This window comes from Miniopterus schreibersii (assembly GCF_964146895.1).
Source record: "Miniopterus schreibersii genome assembly, chromosome: 2".
Taxonomy (NCBI): domain Eukaryota; kingdom Metazoa; phylum Chordata; class Mammalia; order Chiroptera; family Miniopteridae; genus Miniopterus; species Miniopterus schreibersii.
This window is the reverse complement of record NC_138102.1, coordinates 39,065,063-39,082,507: the sequence shown is the minus strand read 5'-3', so window position 1 is coordinate 39,082,507 and position 17,445 is coordinate 39,065,063. Positions and strand designations below refer to the sequence as shown.

General features: G+C 36.3%; 1 protein-coding gene across 4 annotated transcripts; it reads right to left on the bottom strand.

Annotated features, from left to right (window-relative positions):
- Window positions 1-2,703: 2,703 nt before the first annotated feature.
- On the bottom strand, window positions 2,704-17,119 carry TGDS (TDP-glucose 4,6-dehydratase). 4 transcript variants are annotated; one of them, XM_081127627.1, is made up of 12 exons: window positions 16,962-17,119; window positions 14,652-14,718; window positions 13,562-13,630; window positions 12,027-12,117; window positions 10,607-10,749; window positions 9,418-9,516; window positions 8,415-8,474; window positions 6,726-6,769; window positions 5,817-5,982; window positions 5,419-5,477; window positions 4,690-4,787; window positions 2,704-3,449 (listed from the first exon to the last, which is right to left on the bottom strand). In XM_081127627.1, the coding sequence occupies exons 2-12, from the start codon at window positions 14,670-14,672 to the stop codon at window positions 3,364-3,366; spliced, it is 936 nt and encodes a 311-aa protein (XP_080983753.1). In that variant the 5' UTR covers window positions 14,673-14,718; window positions 16,962-17,119; the 3' UTR covers window positions 2,704-3,363. The 4 variants fall into 4 exon arrangements, with proteins under 4 accessions (XP_080983753.1, XP_080983751.1, XP_080983754.1 ...); XM_081127625.1 differs by having other exon boundaries at window positions 16,986-17,110; XM_081127628.1 differs by having other exon boundaries at window positions 16,687-17,090.
- Window positions 17,120-17,445: the final 326 nt, after the last annotated feature.

Below are 17,445 nucleotides of genomic sequence, written 5' to 3'. Positions count from 1 at the left end.
ATTTGCTCAGGGCATTAGTCAAGAATTTTCAAAGGGGAGCACCAGTTTTCACATTTGCCCTGGCCCAGCAAACATGACTCCAGCACTCAGGGTGTTTTGTTTTTTGCCATTGCATCATTTCACCTCCTTCTACAATAGTAGGAGAATAGACTGAGAATGAATTCAACAACTTAACACTGTGAAAAAAAATTGAAAGCTCCTTCCCTGTGGCATATAAAAGGCAGCTAAGCAGGAATGAATGAAAGCACTGCTTTGTTCATTCAAAAGAATGTCACAACTGTAAACCTACTTTTGCCTACATATTACTGTAGATCTCGAAACCTGCCCACCAGCTTGATCTCTGCAGGAGCTCAATCTTGCTTCCCAATAAACTCAAAAATGTAATCCTGCTGTCAATAAAAATGGCAAAAGATCTAACATGTAAAAACATTCATGATATATTCTAAGTGAAAAAAAGCAGACTCTAAAACAGTATATACATTATAGCCCCATATTTGGTTTTCAAAAACATATATATAGATATATATATAGACATATATATATATCTATATATATTCCAAGAAATTAAATGAAGAACATCCATCTAAATAACAACAGGGGTTATCGTCCAATGGTAGATCACGGGTGGGTGTTTTTTTAATCCTCACCTGGGGATATTTTTTCCATTGCTTTTCAGAGAGTGCAAGGGAGAGAGAGAGGGGGAGTGAGAAATATCAATTTGACAGTGACACATCAATTGGTCACCTCGCACATGAGCCGACCAGGGCCAGGGATTGAGCGTGCAACCAAGGTGCATGCCCTTGGCCAGAATTGCTCTAACCACTGAGCCAAACCGGCCAGGGCTGATTTTCTTTTTTTAATTTAGTTTTCCAAGCTTTCTGCAATGAGCAGACATTCTTTTTGAAATCAGGAAACTGATAAATCCCACAAATCTAACAATTTCAGTTTCTCCCATAAAATGTTGTTAGCTCTACTGGCAGAATAAAGTCCAAGAATGTTTTCATGGCAGACAAGGTCCTCAATGGCCTGGCCACCACATTCCCCTCTAGCCTAATCTCCCCACCTTACTTTATAGAGCAGTGGTTCTCAAACGTTAGGGTGCATCAGAATCACTAGACCCCACCCACAGGGTTTCTGGTTCTGTAAGTTTGAGGTGGGGTCCAGGAATTTGCATTTCTAACAACTGATTCCAATGTAGTTGGTCTGGGGACACATTTTTTAAAATTACTGTGATAAAATACACATAACAAAAATTATACCTTAACTACTTTTAAGTGTATAATTCAGTGACATTAACAATTTACAATGTTGTGCAATTATCACCATCATCACTTTCAGAACTTTTTCATCATCCCACATAAACTCCGTACCCATTAAACAGTAACTCCCCTTTCCCTCTCCACCCAGCCCCCAGCCCCTGGGAAGCCTCTACTCTACCTTCTATGTCCATGAATTTGCCTACTCTAGAAACCTCATACAAGTGTAATCACTTGTCAGCATATGGTGATGTCGGTGTTCCAGATTTTGGGCTTTCTAACAGGTGTGCAGTGGTATTTCATTGTTGTGTTAATTTGCGTTTCCCTTATGACATATGGAGCATTAATTTTTCTTACACTTTTTTCCATTTAAAAAAAAATAAACTGGTTTTCCATTCTATGTTCCTAATGTCTGTCAAGGTCGTCTCCTGAGATCAGATGAACAATAAAGTCTATTAAAGCTGGAAATAAAAGTGTACACAAAAATATGTGACAGAACAAATGACAGAACAGTGTTTTTGTCATCTACCCTCAATGACCAAACTCCACCATAGACCATTTGCTCTCAGCTGGTCCCATTTCCGCCTGTAACTTCCTAGCGTCCCTGAGCTCTCACCTCAGCCTCCCTTACGCCCACTTCCCATCTGTTTGCTACAGGCTACCTCCAAGAAGCATTTTCTTCCCTGCACAACTAAGACCTGTGGAGCATCATTTCAGTTAATCTCACTCTTAGTTCTTCCGCCCAACCTGAATCATACTATTCCCAATTTTGGCTCAATCTAACTATTTTTACTATCTCAGAATTCTGAAGTTACAAGTGTTCAACTTCAGTTTGTGTTTGATTTCTGTTTGGCAAATCGTCTTACTAATTTTGGATCTGCTTACTCTTTTCCCAGTCTCTACATTCTCAAGGTCCTCACTCCACTCCCATCCCCCTCCCTCAACTACCTCTGGGTTAATGACCTTGCTTCCTACTTCACAGAGAAGGCAACCATTAATCATGCATTGAAGCCAGAAAGCTGGGCATAATCTTTGACTCTTTTCCCTTTCTCAAAACAATATCCAATAGGTTACATTTTCAAATCATCTAAAAGTCTTTAGGGGAGAGAGGAATTAAAAATACATAATTAAGTATTTTAAAAAATTGTCTACAAAAAAATAAAAATATTCATTACTTAAAAAAATATATTCTATATTAAATACATTAAAATATTGATCATTTTGCCCGGCCAGGCATGGCTCAGTGGTTAACCAACAACCTAGGATCCAGGCGATCGGGGTTCAATTCCTGGTTGGGGCACATGCCCAGGTTGTGGGCTCGATCCGCAGTCGGGGGCATGCAGGAGGCAGCCGATCAATGACGACTCTCTTATCATTGATGATTCTATCTCTCTCTCCCCCTCTCCCTTTCTCTCTCTGAAATCAATAAAGAGATATAAAATTTTTTTAAAATATTGATCATTTTATAAATAAAATCATTTTCAACAGTAAATACATGATAAAATTTCTGATACAAGGTTACTTATACATAGTTCAATGACTGACTTTGAAAATATAAAAACTATGTCCTTCGTTTAAAAAACATTTAACTTAATGTTACAACATTATCAAAAATTAAAAAGTGCTTCCATTTTGTTCCATTTTTAAAGCAACTGTAGCACAATATCATTCCTTTAAAAAAGATGAATTAGGGGATAAGTCTCATCCTATATTGCCCAAGAATGAAAACTTCAGAGACGTTGTAGGCAGTGGGAAAGATAGGAAAGCTGACTGGGTTCAATGCCAGCAAAGCTGTCATTGGCTCAGAGCTAATAGTGTCCTTGTTCCCAGAACCAGGAGATTCCTCCTTCCAGGCCCAATCCTATGAAGAAGTCTTTCTATGCCTACTGGTTCCTAATTCAGAAATGTCTTCTGAAAAAATTGATATTTAAATCCTATGCTAATACTGAAACTCTTCTAAAGACTGAGGCATTTTGCATTTGGATTTTATACAAAAAGTCATGAATCTAATTCCAAATGAAAAAAAAAGACACTTCAATTGGTCACTTGATTTCATATCACTTGTCGAGGTAGGAAAATTTTCTTCTTTTTCCAAAAATTGTCCTGACTACACAAACGGTGGTTGTACTGGGAAAGGTTCTAATGCCTTGTCCGCATTCTTCCAGTTGTCAAAATTCTCTTTGTACCACTCAACTGACAGGAAAAAAAAACAAAAGACAAAAATCAAAATTAAAAAACTAAACATCAGTTAACCAAAATATACTGAGTTTTCCTAAGTAAGAAAAGTCTTGCCCAACAGCTTATCAGCAGGCAAGGGTTGCCTAATGACAATTTGATTTTGAACTGACATTAATCGGAAGGTATTTCATCATCGAAAATTCGGATTTAAAAATCAACTAATTTTTTTTTTAACTTCAAAAGTGCTTCAACATCAAACTTGCTGGTGTGTTTAAGACATCCTGATTTTAAGAAATTCAGGGGGAAACAGATAAGTCATTTGCACCTATTTTAAAGGTATAGGAAATAAATGTAGTATTTTACGTGTAAATGTAGCAATACTGCATTATAGGCATAGTGAGATGATGTGAGTTTCCTTCTGTTAATATGTGAAATTATTTTATGTTGCTGTACTATCAGTAAAGTTTTTTAGTTAAAAAAAAGACAAATTATGTATATTTCTAAATAGAACTGTAACATATATATACAGACTTTACATACACTTATTTTAATGGATATTTCTGTACATATTCAATTTGCTTCCTATTTGTTTGTTTCAATATAAAAACTCTCAAGACACTTGCCCAGCCGGGCGTGGCTCAGCGGTTGAGTATCGACCTAGGATCCAGGAGATCAGGGTTCGATTCCTGGTCAGGGCACATGCCCAGGTTGCGGGCTGCAGCCAATCAATGACTCTCTCATCATTGATGTTTCTATCTCTCTTTCTCCCTCTCCCTTCCTCTCTTTGAAATCAATAAAGACATATTTAAAAAAAAAAAAGACTCAAGACACTTAAGACTGCAATATCTGTATTTCATCAAATCTAAGATGCCACTTCTCTTAGGATAAACAATTATTTTACATACCACTAAGAAAGAAAAATGTTGCAATGGTAGTTCTAAGATACTAGTGACTGTAAAACACACACCTTTCAAGGATATAAAAAAAGTAAAAAATTGTATACCTGAAAATCAATGAAATAGGTATCTGATAAATGCTAATAAGATACAGGAAAACTGATCAGAAGTCAGTCTATGAAATTCAAGATGCTTAGGAAATACATTACTATTGCTAGAAATATATTAAATGTAACAATTTGAAAAGTAAAAATGATTCATCACAATATTCTACTGAATTTGTAGTGTTGTAAAAATAAACTACTGTTTCTTTACATTTTTTTGAACCCCATCCCCCAAATGACCAATTCATAACATACTTGTTTTCTTTATTCCTTCTTCCCAAGGCACTTTAGGTCTCCATCCTAAACCATGTATTTTTTCTGACTTCATTGGATATCTCATGTCATTGGTGGGTCTTGGGAAAAAAAACAGATTTAAAATGACACTGGGGAAACGTATTTACAATCTGATTAGTCAGAGAAATAATGTGTATCCATGCATCTTTACCAAAATTCAAATTTTTTTCTTAAAAAACTTCTCCCTGATGACATGATAGAAAAAATTTGTAAAATAAAGTGTATATTTTAAAAAATCATCTATAATTCCAGATGACTAACTCCCTATAGCTTATCCTCTTCTTATTTCAGCACAATCTAGGTATGACTGCAGTGGATCACACCTAAATGTTTGATGAATGAATAAATAAATACACATAAACTTATTAGGACTCTTGTGTTCTATACCCTGGGTTGGGTACTTCATATCCATTAATGTACTGTTTTAAAAGCAAGATATTATTTTCTCTATTCTACACTCAAGAAAACCTCAGCCTTGGAAAAAGTCAGTACTGTAACTTTCTTTAAATCACAGAGCTAGTAAGTAATAATGTCACACTTTATTCTCATGACATTTATAATTAGAAAAAAAATATTTTAGCAGAAAACTCAGAATGGACGAACTAGTTCCTGATTAATTCCATACATTTTATAATTTTATAAGTACCTAAGATTTCACAATCTTTCCGAAACATTTTACTTGTTACTCACCTATCATTAACATAATCAACCCAGTTTTCCATTTCAGACTCTGAATTGGTCTCTTTGATCTGTCAAAATGGAAAGGGCTTTTAAGTCAAATTATAAAATGAGACCAGAGAACAGCAATAATATTCAATAGAGGATTCAAAAGACAAGAAAAACAACCTCCCCACAGCAGGAGAGACAGCTAAGATGAATAGCATTTTAGTAACTCTTTCTGTACTTTATAACCTAAATTCTATCTGAAGCTGAGAAAGAATACACATTGTATACTATGGCAGAAAATAAATTTTTTTGGCCTTTCAATTGAATAAACTGTAAATTACTGATTTTGATTAAATTAGTCATTACTGTCACTAAATTAGTGGCAATTTTGAAAATACTACCCCTTCACAATATATACGTACCAGTTGTATTAGTTCTTTGGCAAGCTGGAGAACTGACATTTCAAAATTGGTTCCGATGTTATAAATTTCACCTGGTTTCCCTTTTTTGAGGACAGTGAGAAATGCTTCTACTACATCAGCAGCATAAAGAAAATTTCTTCTTTGAAGCCCTGATCCATGAATACAGCTAAAAAAGATTAAATAGAAGGGAATCATGAAATGTAAAAAAGTAAGCTCTCCCAAGCCAGAGTAAGGCAAGGATTGGGTACAACTCCAGAAAAGCTAATTCCATGGTGATCTGGGAAATCTCTTACTGAAAACACAAATTTTCATGACTTTTCTAAATTTTATACATAGTTCTTAAATGATCTCCAAGCCTCCTGAGAGTACTCAGTAGGAAAGTGGCAAACATAAGTGACTCCCTGAGAAAAATTTGTCAATTTTACCTTAAGTTCATTTTGAAGAAATATCTACAGTTCTATGAATAAATCCTTTCAAAAAGTAAAGTTATATAAAGATGTCAAATTTTATGAGATAACTAAAAGTTCCAAGATAAATCATTTAAGAACTGATTTTTTTTTCTCTGTCACCATTTATCTCCCTTTTACCCTTTCTACCTCTCCGCAATTCTCTTTCCTCTGGTAATCACCACACTGTTGTCTACGTCTATGAAGTTTTTATTTGTTTGTTTGTTTTTGCTTAGTCCCTTCACTTAAGAACTGAAATTATCTTAGTAAATAATTACAAAGATGAATTACAGATACTTATTTAAAAAACTATTAATTAATTGTAGAAGAAATCTGTAAATTTGTTAAGATGTTCAATTCTATGGCCTCCAACTCTAAGACTATGATTTTCAACAAAGACTGTCACCAAATACTAACAACATATCAGAAAAACATATGGATACAAAGGTAAATAATAACATACCATTTCCTGTTGTGTTGTAGTAAAGATATAAATTTTGGAATAACCTAAAAGAATATTTAAATATTATTTCAGACTTTGGAAATCTACTCATTAATATGATTAAAACATTATTACTGTTAAGAATATACTAGACGCATTCCAATTCTTATGAGAGTTCAAGAAAAACCTATTACAATTTTGGTAAGTAAAAGAACTCTAAGCTTCCTATTTCATAAAAACAAGTTATCTGCTACAAAAATATGAAAATAAGACAGTACTATAAATAGTGGAAAACTGCAGAAAAAGTCTTCATGAGCTATATACTTTCATCACAAAACTCACTTTTGTGTTGATTTTATAAGAGCAGAAATTTTACATTACTTATTGCTTTACTTATAACACCTATTTAAGTGTTTGTGAAATTAATAAAATTAAAGTACATTCCAGCACCTTCGATTCAAAGTAAATTCATGTTAAACAGGATGACATAAATTACTAAATTTATAATAAACCTGTTAGAGATACTCCAAAAATTAAGCAAAGTAGGTATTAATACCAGCAGATCATGACAGGGGCCCTTTCCTTTGGACAAACAGATCATTGCAACCAGCTGGGAAGTGAAAAACTCACTCTCAATTTAGGCTGAGAGGGAGCAATAGTTACTTAAAATTGGGCTTAATGATACAGAATCAACCACACAGGCATTTTCACCTTTTAACTACATTTCTTTACTCACTACTTGTACTACTTTCTGGAAGACATTCAGGCCTGCAACAATAAAGAGGAGTTGGAGAACAGTGTAAGATAAATTGAGTGTAAGATAAATTTTTTTCTTTTTTTAGTCCTGTTTCTGAACTCCCTCCAGCCCTTATCTCAGTATATTCCAGTTATTACTCTAAGTGAGGACAGGGACCAAACCTCAGTCATCTTATCCTCAGACATAGCCATCCTCAGGGGCGATACACTGAACTCACTAAAAGTGCTATAGATAGAATTGAATCAAAGGACAAAGACGCTAATGTGACCCATTTGGAGATTTCATATAGCAACAAGAAAATAACAATGTTCTCCCAAGGCCTCAGGTGCACAGTCTCTCTGGGGAACACTTTACTTGCAGAGAGGTTACATAAAACTTGAATAACACATTTTAAGATAAAATAGGTTTGCCAAAGCTCTACCATACGCAACACACTCCCTCTTGCCTTCACTGAACAAATATTAGTGTACAATGTCATTTGTCTCTTTAAATCTCCCTGACTTCAGAGTCCTGCTTTCCAAAATGTCCTTTGAAGTCAGAATTTCCAGTTTGGGATTCCTGGGTCCAGCATGGCTTTATTCCACGCTAAAATCCGATCACTGTGGAGTCTAAGATAAATTTCTATACAAACTTCCCACATCACTCTCTAACTAGCTTTGAGAATCCTGCACAGTACAAGGCATTTTCACATGTATCATCTCACTGGGTCCTTCAAAATCCTTTCTAATATTATCATTACTCCTCAATTTAAAGACGATGCTCAAAGGACCTAAGGTCATGCCCGCTGGTGAATGTCAGGTTGAGACTTAAGCTTAAGTATGCATGTGGCCTATACGGTACCTATAAATTATGTATAATTACAACATAAATTTTGAATAAATAACTGAAGAAAGATTATTATAAATAATAAGTTACCATCACTAAAACACACTGAATTCAGAAGCGAAATGTACCTTTTCTGGATACTGATGTGGTCCATAAACATTACTGCTTCTTGTGATGACAACTGGAAACTTAAGAGTATTTGACATTAAGATAATGGAACGGTCCAAAGTAATGATTACCTAAAGTTAAGCAGTTTTAAAATGTGGCACTTTTGGCTAAATCATTCCATACACTTTAAGGACAGAAGAGAGGGGAATTTTTTCTAATGTAAGGTCCCTGAAAAGACAGGAGAGGGTAGGATTCAGATAAAGGCGGAGGTTCCAACAAGAGGAGGAGGAATGTTTTCTTTATTGGGACAAGGGGAGGATAAGTATAGATGAGGCAGTTTGTAAGTTTGCTAGAAGAAAATTTCCACCTGATTACTTCAGAGACCACTTCTAGGGCTCTATGTTTGGTTACATGTTACACTTCAAATTGGCTTTCTCTGTTGTACCAACCCTTACAATTAAAAAAACCTACCAGAAAAGAGAAACAGACCAATGCTACTGGACCACAAAAGGCAAGAGAACCTTGAGTCATTCCCTGGTGTTGCCTTTCTGACCCAGTCCCTAATAACACCCAAAGACGACCAGTGGGAAGCCAAATGTAGGGGATTCGAGCTGATAATTCATAATGGGTAAGGCTCCCACACTGATAGTGTCAGAGCCACCCGGGGAAATCTGCCTCCTGTTCATGAGGAGCCAAGAGAGATGAATCATGCGGAGAGGAGCACACAGAGGGTAAGGGAATCTGCCCTCCCTTCATCTTCCTTAACTCAGAGGATTCCTGGGAACAGGGCTTTTCACTTTAGCTCTAACACTCTACATATTACTAAAGCAGGAAAAAAAAATGTACAAATCATTCCTTTAAAAGATGAACTAAACAAGAAGAAGTAGATCCTACTATAGAAGTACATCCTCAATATATATCCTCTACCCTAGAAATGAAATATTGCTAATGCTAACTTGAAGTTTTAACACCTAAGTCCAAAGAAAAATGATTCAAGAGTTTTAAATTAAAATCAGTTCTTACTTTATATTGTTCCCAGTAAGACTGTACAAAACACTCAGCCTCTGCCTTAGATGATGCGTAAGGATTTGTTGGTTGTTTGGGTGAAGATTCATCAAATTCCTAATTTTAAAAAGATAATTTTTTTAAAAAAGTACTATGCATACTTTCTAAGTAGAGAAATCACAAAATATATTACAAACTTGAAATGTTAATCATAATCACTACATTAAAAAAAAATTAATGAACCCCAACTATGTGCCTAGTATTTTTCTAAGCACTTTAATGTAGTAACCTATTTAAAGTTCACAACAAGCCAATGAGGCAGGAGGCAGAACAGCAAGTGCAAAGGCCCCGAGACAGAAGTGTGTTCAAGGGAACTATAAGGAACTTCATGAGAGGGGGAGCTAGATGGAGGCGAAAACATGTGGAACCTTGAAGGCCAACATCAAAACATTAACAGATCTTGAGTAATGTCATGATCTTCCATTTTAAAAATCATTCTGGCTACTGTGTCACATCAAATGTAGGGTGACAAGGTACAGAAAAGAAATTAAGCTTATAAAAATTGCAAGGAGAAATGAAAGTGGTTGCTTCTCAGAGGTGGGATTGTGAATTGAAAAGTGGCCAGGGTCTGCTTTTTCTCACTATAAGTTTTTTCAAACTACTTGATTTTTTTCATTATACATGTGTTTTGGTAAAAATAAAATAAAACAGAATGAGGTCACTACTGGCTATGAAAAATATAGACTGAAAAATGGAACCATTTTTTGCATAAAAAATATGACATTTACAAATGATTTAAAAAAGAGAACAGATTCCAGTTTCTACAATAATTTCACACTCACTCCTTGACATGACAATGTGCTTTCCTGAGTGAACAAGCAGTATGCTGCAGCCTAACTTACGCATGCTTTGGCCCATGGAAATAACATTCATCATATACATAAGACTGGGACAAAAAGATGAAATCTGCTGCTCTCTTGTTAAATACTGTCAGTCAAATTACATATAAATCTTTACCTAGAGTATTATTGTTGCCACTGGAGTGGCATTAATTTGATTTGAACAGAAGACACAATGGAATGACAAGTGGAGAGTGCCACAAGTATGTATAATCAGAGGATAAAAAAAGCCTAGAGAAGGTTTTACTATGACAGGTTTGTTGCATGGCCCACAGTAAGTAGATGAAATATACATTTTCTAAGCTTACCTTATCAAGACTGCCTCCATATACTTCATCTGTGCTGACATAAATAAATTTCTCCACTCTGGCTTCATGAGCAGCACTTAACAAAACATGAGTGCCATAAACATTAACATATGTAAACTCAAAGGCACGTACAAATGAAAGATCTAAAAAAGAGAGAGAAAGCTAGAACAATTCCATTCAAGGGACAAAACAAATATCAAATGCTAGACTCAGGTTTAAGGAAAACTCTATTCACTTGTCTTCATTCACTACAAATGCAATAATTTAAAAAATAACACAAAGACACATTGCTATTATGATTTCTTTAGCCTAAATTACATTATACATGTAAATTCCTAGGGCCTAGAAAACTATTAGTGCTAAATTTGAAGGAAGTACTTTTCATTCCATAAGGAAAAAAATAAATGATACATCTAAATTTAAAATGTTTTTAAATTTAAAAATTTTTTGAAACTTCCAGTTTAAGCTAGAGGGCTAGGCTTTTCAGCTCAACCTGTTATTGCTGAAAACAACTATTGGACAAATTATTTTATAATAAATTCGCTTTAAAGAATCAATTATCTATAATTTGGGAGTGAGGGGAACTTTCCTAACTATTGCTTAAAATACAGAAGCAAAAGAAATGAAATTGATAAATTTGACTACATAAAAATTCTTGCATAGTTAAAAAAAACACAAAAAAATCTACAAAGTAAAAAGACAAATGACAAACTGGGAAAAATATTTGAACTTATCGGAAAAAAGTGTTAATATATTCAATCTATAAATAAGTTATAAAAAAGTAGCAACCCTAAGGTAAAATGAGGAGGAGACATAAAGAGTTTAGACAAGAAATACAAAGGTCGTTAAGCTTAAGATGCTCAAACTGATTACAACAAGGAAAATCCAAATTAAAAATTCATAGAGCCTGACCAGTGTGGCTCAGTTGGCTGAGTGCACCAAAAGGTCGCCGGCTTGAGTCCTAATCAGAGCACATACTCAGGTTTCAGATTCAATCCCAGTCAGGGTATGTGGGGGAGGCAACCGATTGATGTTTCTCTCTCACATCCATGTTTCTTTCTCTCTCTCTCTCCCCCTTCTCCCTCTTCCCCTTTCTCTAAAAATCAATGAAAATATTTTTTAAAAAAATACAGTTTGAATGTTCATCTTCCCAAAAGTAATCACTATGCTAAATTTGGTTAAACTCGTAGGTTTAAGATAACATTCAAAGTTACATTTCAACCTATACTAAAAAAAGTGACCTGAATAGCACCAATTACCTTGATGACAGAGTGACCAACGACTTGTTTTTCTGGTAGAGCATGGTATATGCTCACTCAAAGACACATATTAAGTACTACTTGTTCAGCCCCATTACTGGACTTTGATTTAGGCTAATCAGTCATTGGAAAAAATACCTGTAACATAAAACAATGCTTACCTACATGTGTTTGTGCGGCAAAATGTAGCACTATATCTATTTTCTCTGTTTTAAAAAGCAGTTTCACAAAGTGAGCATCACATATGTCACCCTATATAAAAAGCAAACATGAAAAAACTAAGTTTCATTGAGCATTCCCATTCATAAAATCCATTTTACTGTATGAATAACAACAGAATGATAAGAGAAGAAGTAATTCTCCCCTCCCCAGTTTTATAGAGAATATCTTAAAAATTCAACTGAGGGGTCAAGTAAGTACAGTAATGAATGATGTATTTTTTCAGCATCCTAGGATATAAAATATTCAATTCAAAAATATTTTTGCAAATAAATATCTAAAATAATATTTTACTGAGCACCAACTACTATTAAGGACTATACTAGGTTTTTTCCATAACATTCTTGCCAAGGTAAGGTCACTATGTTAACAGGAAAAATTTTAAACATATTTTCAAAAGTTTAAGATAATCATTATTGAAATATATTTAAAGTATTACAATTGGAGTGACATTTTGAAAAATGCATCTAATCACAACTAAGTAAACTTATGAGTACTTTTGATGTTATATGTATAGTTAGTTCTAAAAATATGTATTCTCAATAATTCTTTGGTGACTGAAGAAAACACTTTCATACAGAAGAACAGAATTATGAAATGTTTGCTCAGTATACTGCTCAATATATTCTTTAAGATTTGTGGTTAAGAAGAGTGTTTCCAGAATCCCTAAAAAAACATATAAACCACAGGATAAATAGTTGCAGTTGACATTAAAATTTCCCTTTGCAAACCACTGACTTGGTTCTTTGGTTTCTTTGGATTCTTAAGAGTGGCTAGTAAGAATCAGTCTTCCAAAGCTTATTAATCAACTTTCATGGGAGAAGACTACCTTATGGGCTGTATGGTGTGGGCTTTTTGGCTATTGGCTGACCTAAGTAACACCCCACTTTATAACAATCTTCTTAAATTCCAGCAAGGCCTTATTAAGAAGGATAGTGAGCGGCCGGCTTGGCTCGGCAGTTGACCGTCAACCTATGAAACAGGTAATAGTTACATTCCCAGTCAGGGCACATGCAGTTGACCGTCAACCTATGAAACAGGTCATGGTTACATTCCCAGTCAGGGCACATGCCCCGTTTCGGGCTCAACCCCCAGTAGGGGGTGGTGCAGGAGGCAGCTGATCAATGACTCTCTATCATCACTGATATTTCTCTCTCTCCCTCTCCCTTCCTCTCTCTGAAATCAACAAAAACATATTTTTCTTATATAAAAAGGATAGTGAGGACCTAAAAATCACAAACCATGTAAGTTCAATCAGCTATTCATAGATCTGCCACGGCATGAAAAATCACACATAATTTTGTATGTGGTATCAATCTAAAAGTAGTATTCTCTATAGCATGTGGTACTTCTGAACACTAAAAGGTCTTTAATTAGCATATTTTCCAAGCCCATATTACACAAGTTTATAAAGAAAGAAGATATAATGTCTGAATAACTAAAGAGGCACAGTATACTATTATAAGAACTTTCATACCTGTATAAATTTGTAGTTTTGCTTGTTAGAAATGGTTTCAAGATTTTTCAAGCTTGCACAGTAATCCAGCTTAAAATAAGTAAAGAGAAAGGAGGGTGGAGAAACAACACAAAAAGTGATTAATAGCTTTTCCTATAAAATGTCAATTTATTTTAAAGACTATAGATGTTCTGATCATAATATGAGAACATGTCTTCTTAAAGTGTTTGCTTTTTGTATTTTTAAGTTTCTAACATCTTTAAAGTAAAAAATAAAAAGCGTAATTTTGTTAGTTTCAAAATACAAAAAAAAAAAAAAATCACTTGTTATAAACCTTTCCTTAAAAAAATTTTCCTGCCCAGATTTACCTCCAGCGCCTGGTGGCTGGAAAAGTTTACCATTCCCTACTGAAAAGGAATGAGTGATTGAAAACAATTACACTTGTGTTACACATAATATAACTCATTACATTTTTTCCTAAATTAACTGCTGGTAATTGGTGTAGAGATGGGGGTAAAAATTACTGTCCATGATAGTAAGGGAGGTAAAAATTCCTAAGACTTATGGATTATTCTTTGACTACATACTTTTCCTATTACATTTTACAAAATGAAGGTAATAACTGCACATTGTGTTTAAAGTCAAAAACTTGGTGATTATCAATCATAGCTTTCAGACTCTCCAGCGAGAGTCCAATTATTACAGAAAAATTCTCAAAAGTAAATTAATTACATTTTAAGTTTTTAAAAAATATAGTTTTCCATGAGATGGCAGATACAAAATCAAATAATAAAATCAAATGACCACAATATTCCAACTCCAAAAAAGGTTAATAATCACAAGATTACATTAAATATTGAATTAGGGTGAAGATTTTTTTTTTTGGTAAAAATACTGCTCTTAAAAACCTTTACTTTATGGGCTATCATAATAAGTGAAAAAGTTTCCAAAGGCTTTATTAAGATTAATACAGCATGAACACATGACTATAGGCCCCCAAGTTGCTAAAATGACTAAATAAAAAACTAAGATATTAGCACGACAGGATTCTAATACTTTTAAAAAATATAAATAAATTTCAGTGCATGAAGCTCATTTTTATAAAACTCACCTTGTCTAGATTTACGATCATATAGTCTGGATAATCTTCTACTAAAGAGACAATCACATGTGATGCACTATAAGAAAAAGTATATCTTGTTAGTAGAAAATTTAACCTTTTCCTTAAATTCTTAAATGTTACCCTAAGCTGTTAAGTATTAGGAAACTATTCAGACATCTTTACATTTTTGCAAGAAATATAACTGCACTGAATATACACACCCTCCTTTCACTAACCTTGTGAACAGCAGCAATACACAAAGCTTTATATTCCCTTTACACTAGGGAGAAGAGGCAAGTTTACTGGTCCTGGGTACATGAAAAAATTAGTTTAACCAAATGATCTGTTAATGCGCATGCTTTGAGTATGGAAGTAAAGCAGAATGGTAAGTACAATGGTTGGTGGTCAGTGTAAATGGACTATAATTACGTAAAAATTAAGTTAGTATGAGCATGGGAGTTGTCTATGTTTATAGTAATCCTACTGCAATTGCTATCTCTTGGTACAAGAATTTGATGGTGTAGCCCAGCCGGGCGTGGCTCAGTGGTTGAGCATCGGCCTAGGATCCAGGCGATCCGGGTTCGATTCCCGGTCAGGGCACATGCCTGGGTTGCGGGCTCGATCAATGACTCTCTCATCATTGATGTTTCTGTCTCTCTCTCTCCTTTCCTCTCTCTGAAATCAATAAAGATATATTTTTAAAAAAGAAGAAAAAAAAAAGAATTTGATGGTGTAAATCAGGGGGGTCCTACACTAAAACTAGGTTTCCAAGGCTAGCTGAACCCATCCCCAGTTAGATATCCACAGTGGCTCCTGGGTTTCAGAGGACCCTGAAATGGAACCAGAGGCATATTTCAGTGCGATGATTCACCAGATTTTATCATGTACGCCAAACAAAAAGGCAGGAACAAGGGCCAAATTATGAACTCAGAGTTTGTACTTGACAGCCCTTTCACAGCATTTTCTAGTAGTGCCCTTCTTGGACCAGCACTATCACACCAGTACCATTCTTTTATGTCCACACTCCTGTTCTTATTAAGTGAACCTTGCCTGCCTGGTACTCTTCTCTAAGTCACTTTCAGATTAGAAGAGGAGATTTAACGTGTTAATGGGCTTGGAGGTGGGAGAAAGAGTTCCATGTTCCTCTTCTTCCACTAAACATTGGGAGAGGTTCTCATTTGTACTTATGCATTCGTCCATTGAACAATTATTGAAGACCTCTGTAAAATGAGCCAGACAGTCTTCCAGGTGCTGAGACAACAACAGTTTCTGCCCTCACTGTTTACATTCTAAAGTGGGAATGCAAGCAATAATCAAGTAAACACAACACACAATTTCAGGTAGTGATAAGTATGTTAGTAGGGAGAAGGATATTTTAGATAGGGTGGTCAGTTAAGGCCTTTTTTGAGAAGGTAATGTCTGGGTAAACGTCTGAATTGAGTGATGCAAACAGGCTAAACAAAGGGGAAGCAAGGACAGAAGCCTCAAGAAAGGAGGAAGGAGCCTCATGTGTTTCAGGGACAGCAAGAGATGTGTGGCAGGCACAGAAAAGCTAGGGGTAGACTGGCAGGAGATCAGATTGGAAAAGTAGTGCTTGGGCACATGAGAGTCTAATAGATATGGAAAAGAGTCTGGATTTTATTCTAAGTCTGACAGGAACCACTGGAGTAAAATGTATGCACTTTTATTTAATAAACACTGACTTGTGAAAAACAGACTTGGAAGCACTATGACCAATCAGGAGGCTACAGTAGTAGCATAGGCAAAAGAACACAGTAAAATTGGGCCAGGGTAGAAGGGGAAGGGAGGTGAGAAGAGGCCTTGAGGATATACTTTGGAAGTAGGGAGAGAGGACTTGCTGACTGTGGGTGTAAGAGGGAAAGAGGCATCAAACGTTTAGTACCAACAGAGGGTTTTAAAGTAGGCTGAGTAAATAAATGCCCTGTCATGTTACAAAAATGGTTTTTTGGCGTCTAGAGGTACAAGACCTGTGTATTGGGGGAAGGGGTGCCAGGAGGGTTGAAGCAGCTGGTGAGAAGCTTACTGCAATTATGGGCGCACTCAGGAGAGTGACAGGTGCATCTCAGGCCAGGCAGGAGGGCAGACAGTACCCAGAACCTCTGCTTTGGGGAGGAAGGCGTTTTAAAGAAGTCGCAGTTTCTAAGGAACCAGGTCTTCGCAGGCCGGCAGGGGGAAGACGGTCGGAAGATCCCGGTCGCGCATTAAGACCCTCCCCTCATCAAACACCCAAAGCTGGTCCCAAGTTGCCACGGGCAAGCAGAGCCGCAGAAAGGGTTGGGATTTCTGGGAAGCCAGTACCTGACCAGCGACGCCGTTACCTACATGAAACCAGCACCCCCGGTCACCAGGACCCGCTTCGCAAAGCTGCTGGCAGGACCCAAGGAATCCTCCCGACCCGCAGCCGACATTTCCCCTCCAGCAGTGCCTGGCACCGTAAAGCGCCACGTCTCTGTGCTGTAGGGAAGTTCCACCGCGACCTTTTACGACGCGCCCGTTCGCCAGGCTCGTTAACGGGGGGCAGGCAGCGGCGACTTCCGGAGCGGAGCTGATTCCCCGCCCATTGGAGGGCTGGGCGTTCGGAACCCTCGGGAGCCCTGGCCCCGCAGAGCCACTGCGCAGGCGCCGCTATTGGGTGCGGACGCCGGGCTCGCTAAGAGCGGTGCAGGGTGCCTGGGAGAGTGGGGCCTGGAAGGTTTCCAGGCCTGTGTCGCCAGCATGAATTAGGCTTTCCATAGCTCTCCAGGTGGGCGGAGTTACGAATGATTACCTTTGCATTCTTGCA

Excerpts from the sequence above, each read along its gene's own strand:
- TGDS (XM_081127625.1), bottom strand. The coding sequence starts at position 17,071 with ATGTCGGCTGCGGGTCGGGAGGATTCCTTGGGTCCTGCCAGCAGCTTT. Across the intron at positions 14,719-16,985 it reads ACCGGGGGTGCTGGTTTCAT|TGCATCACATGTGATTGTCT; the intron begins GTAGGTAACGGC and ends TTTTTCTTATAG. Across the intron at positions 5,478-5,816 it reads CCAAAGAACTAATACAACTG|ATCAAAGAGACCAATTCAGA; the intron begins GTACGTATATAT and ends CCATTTTGACAG.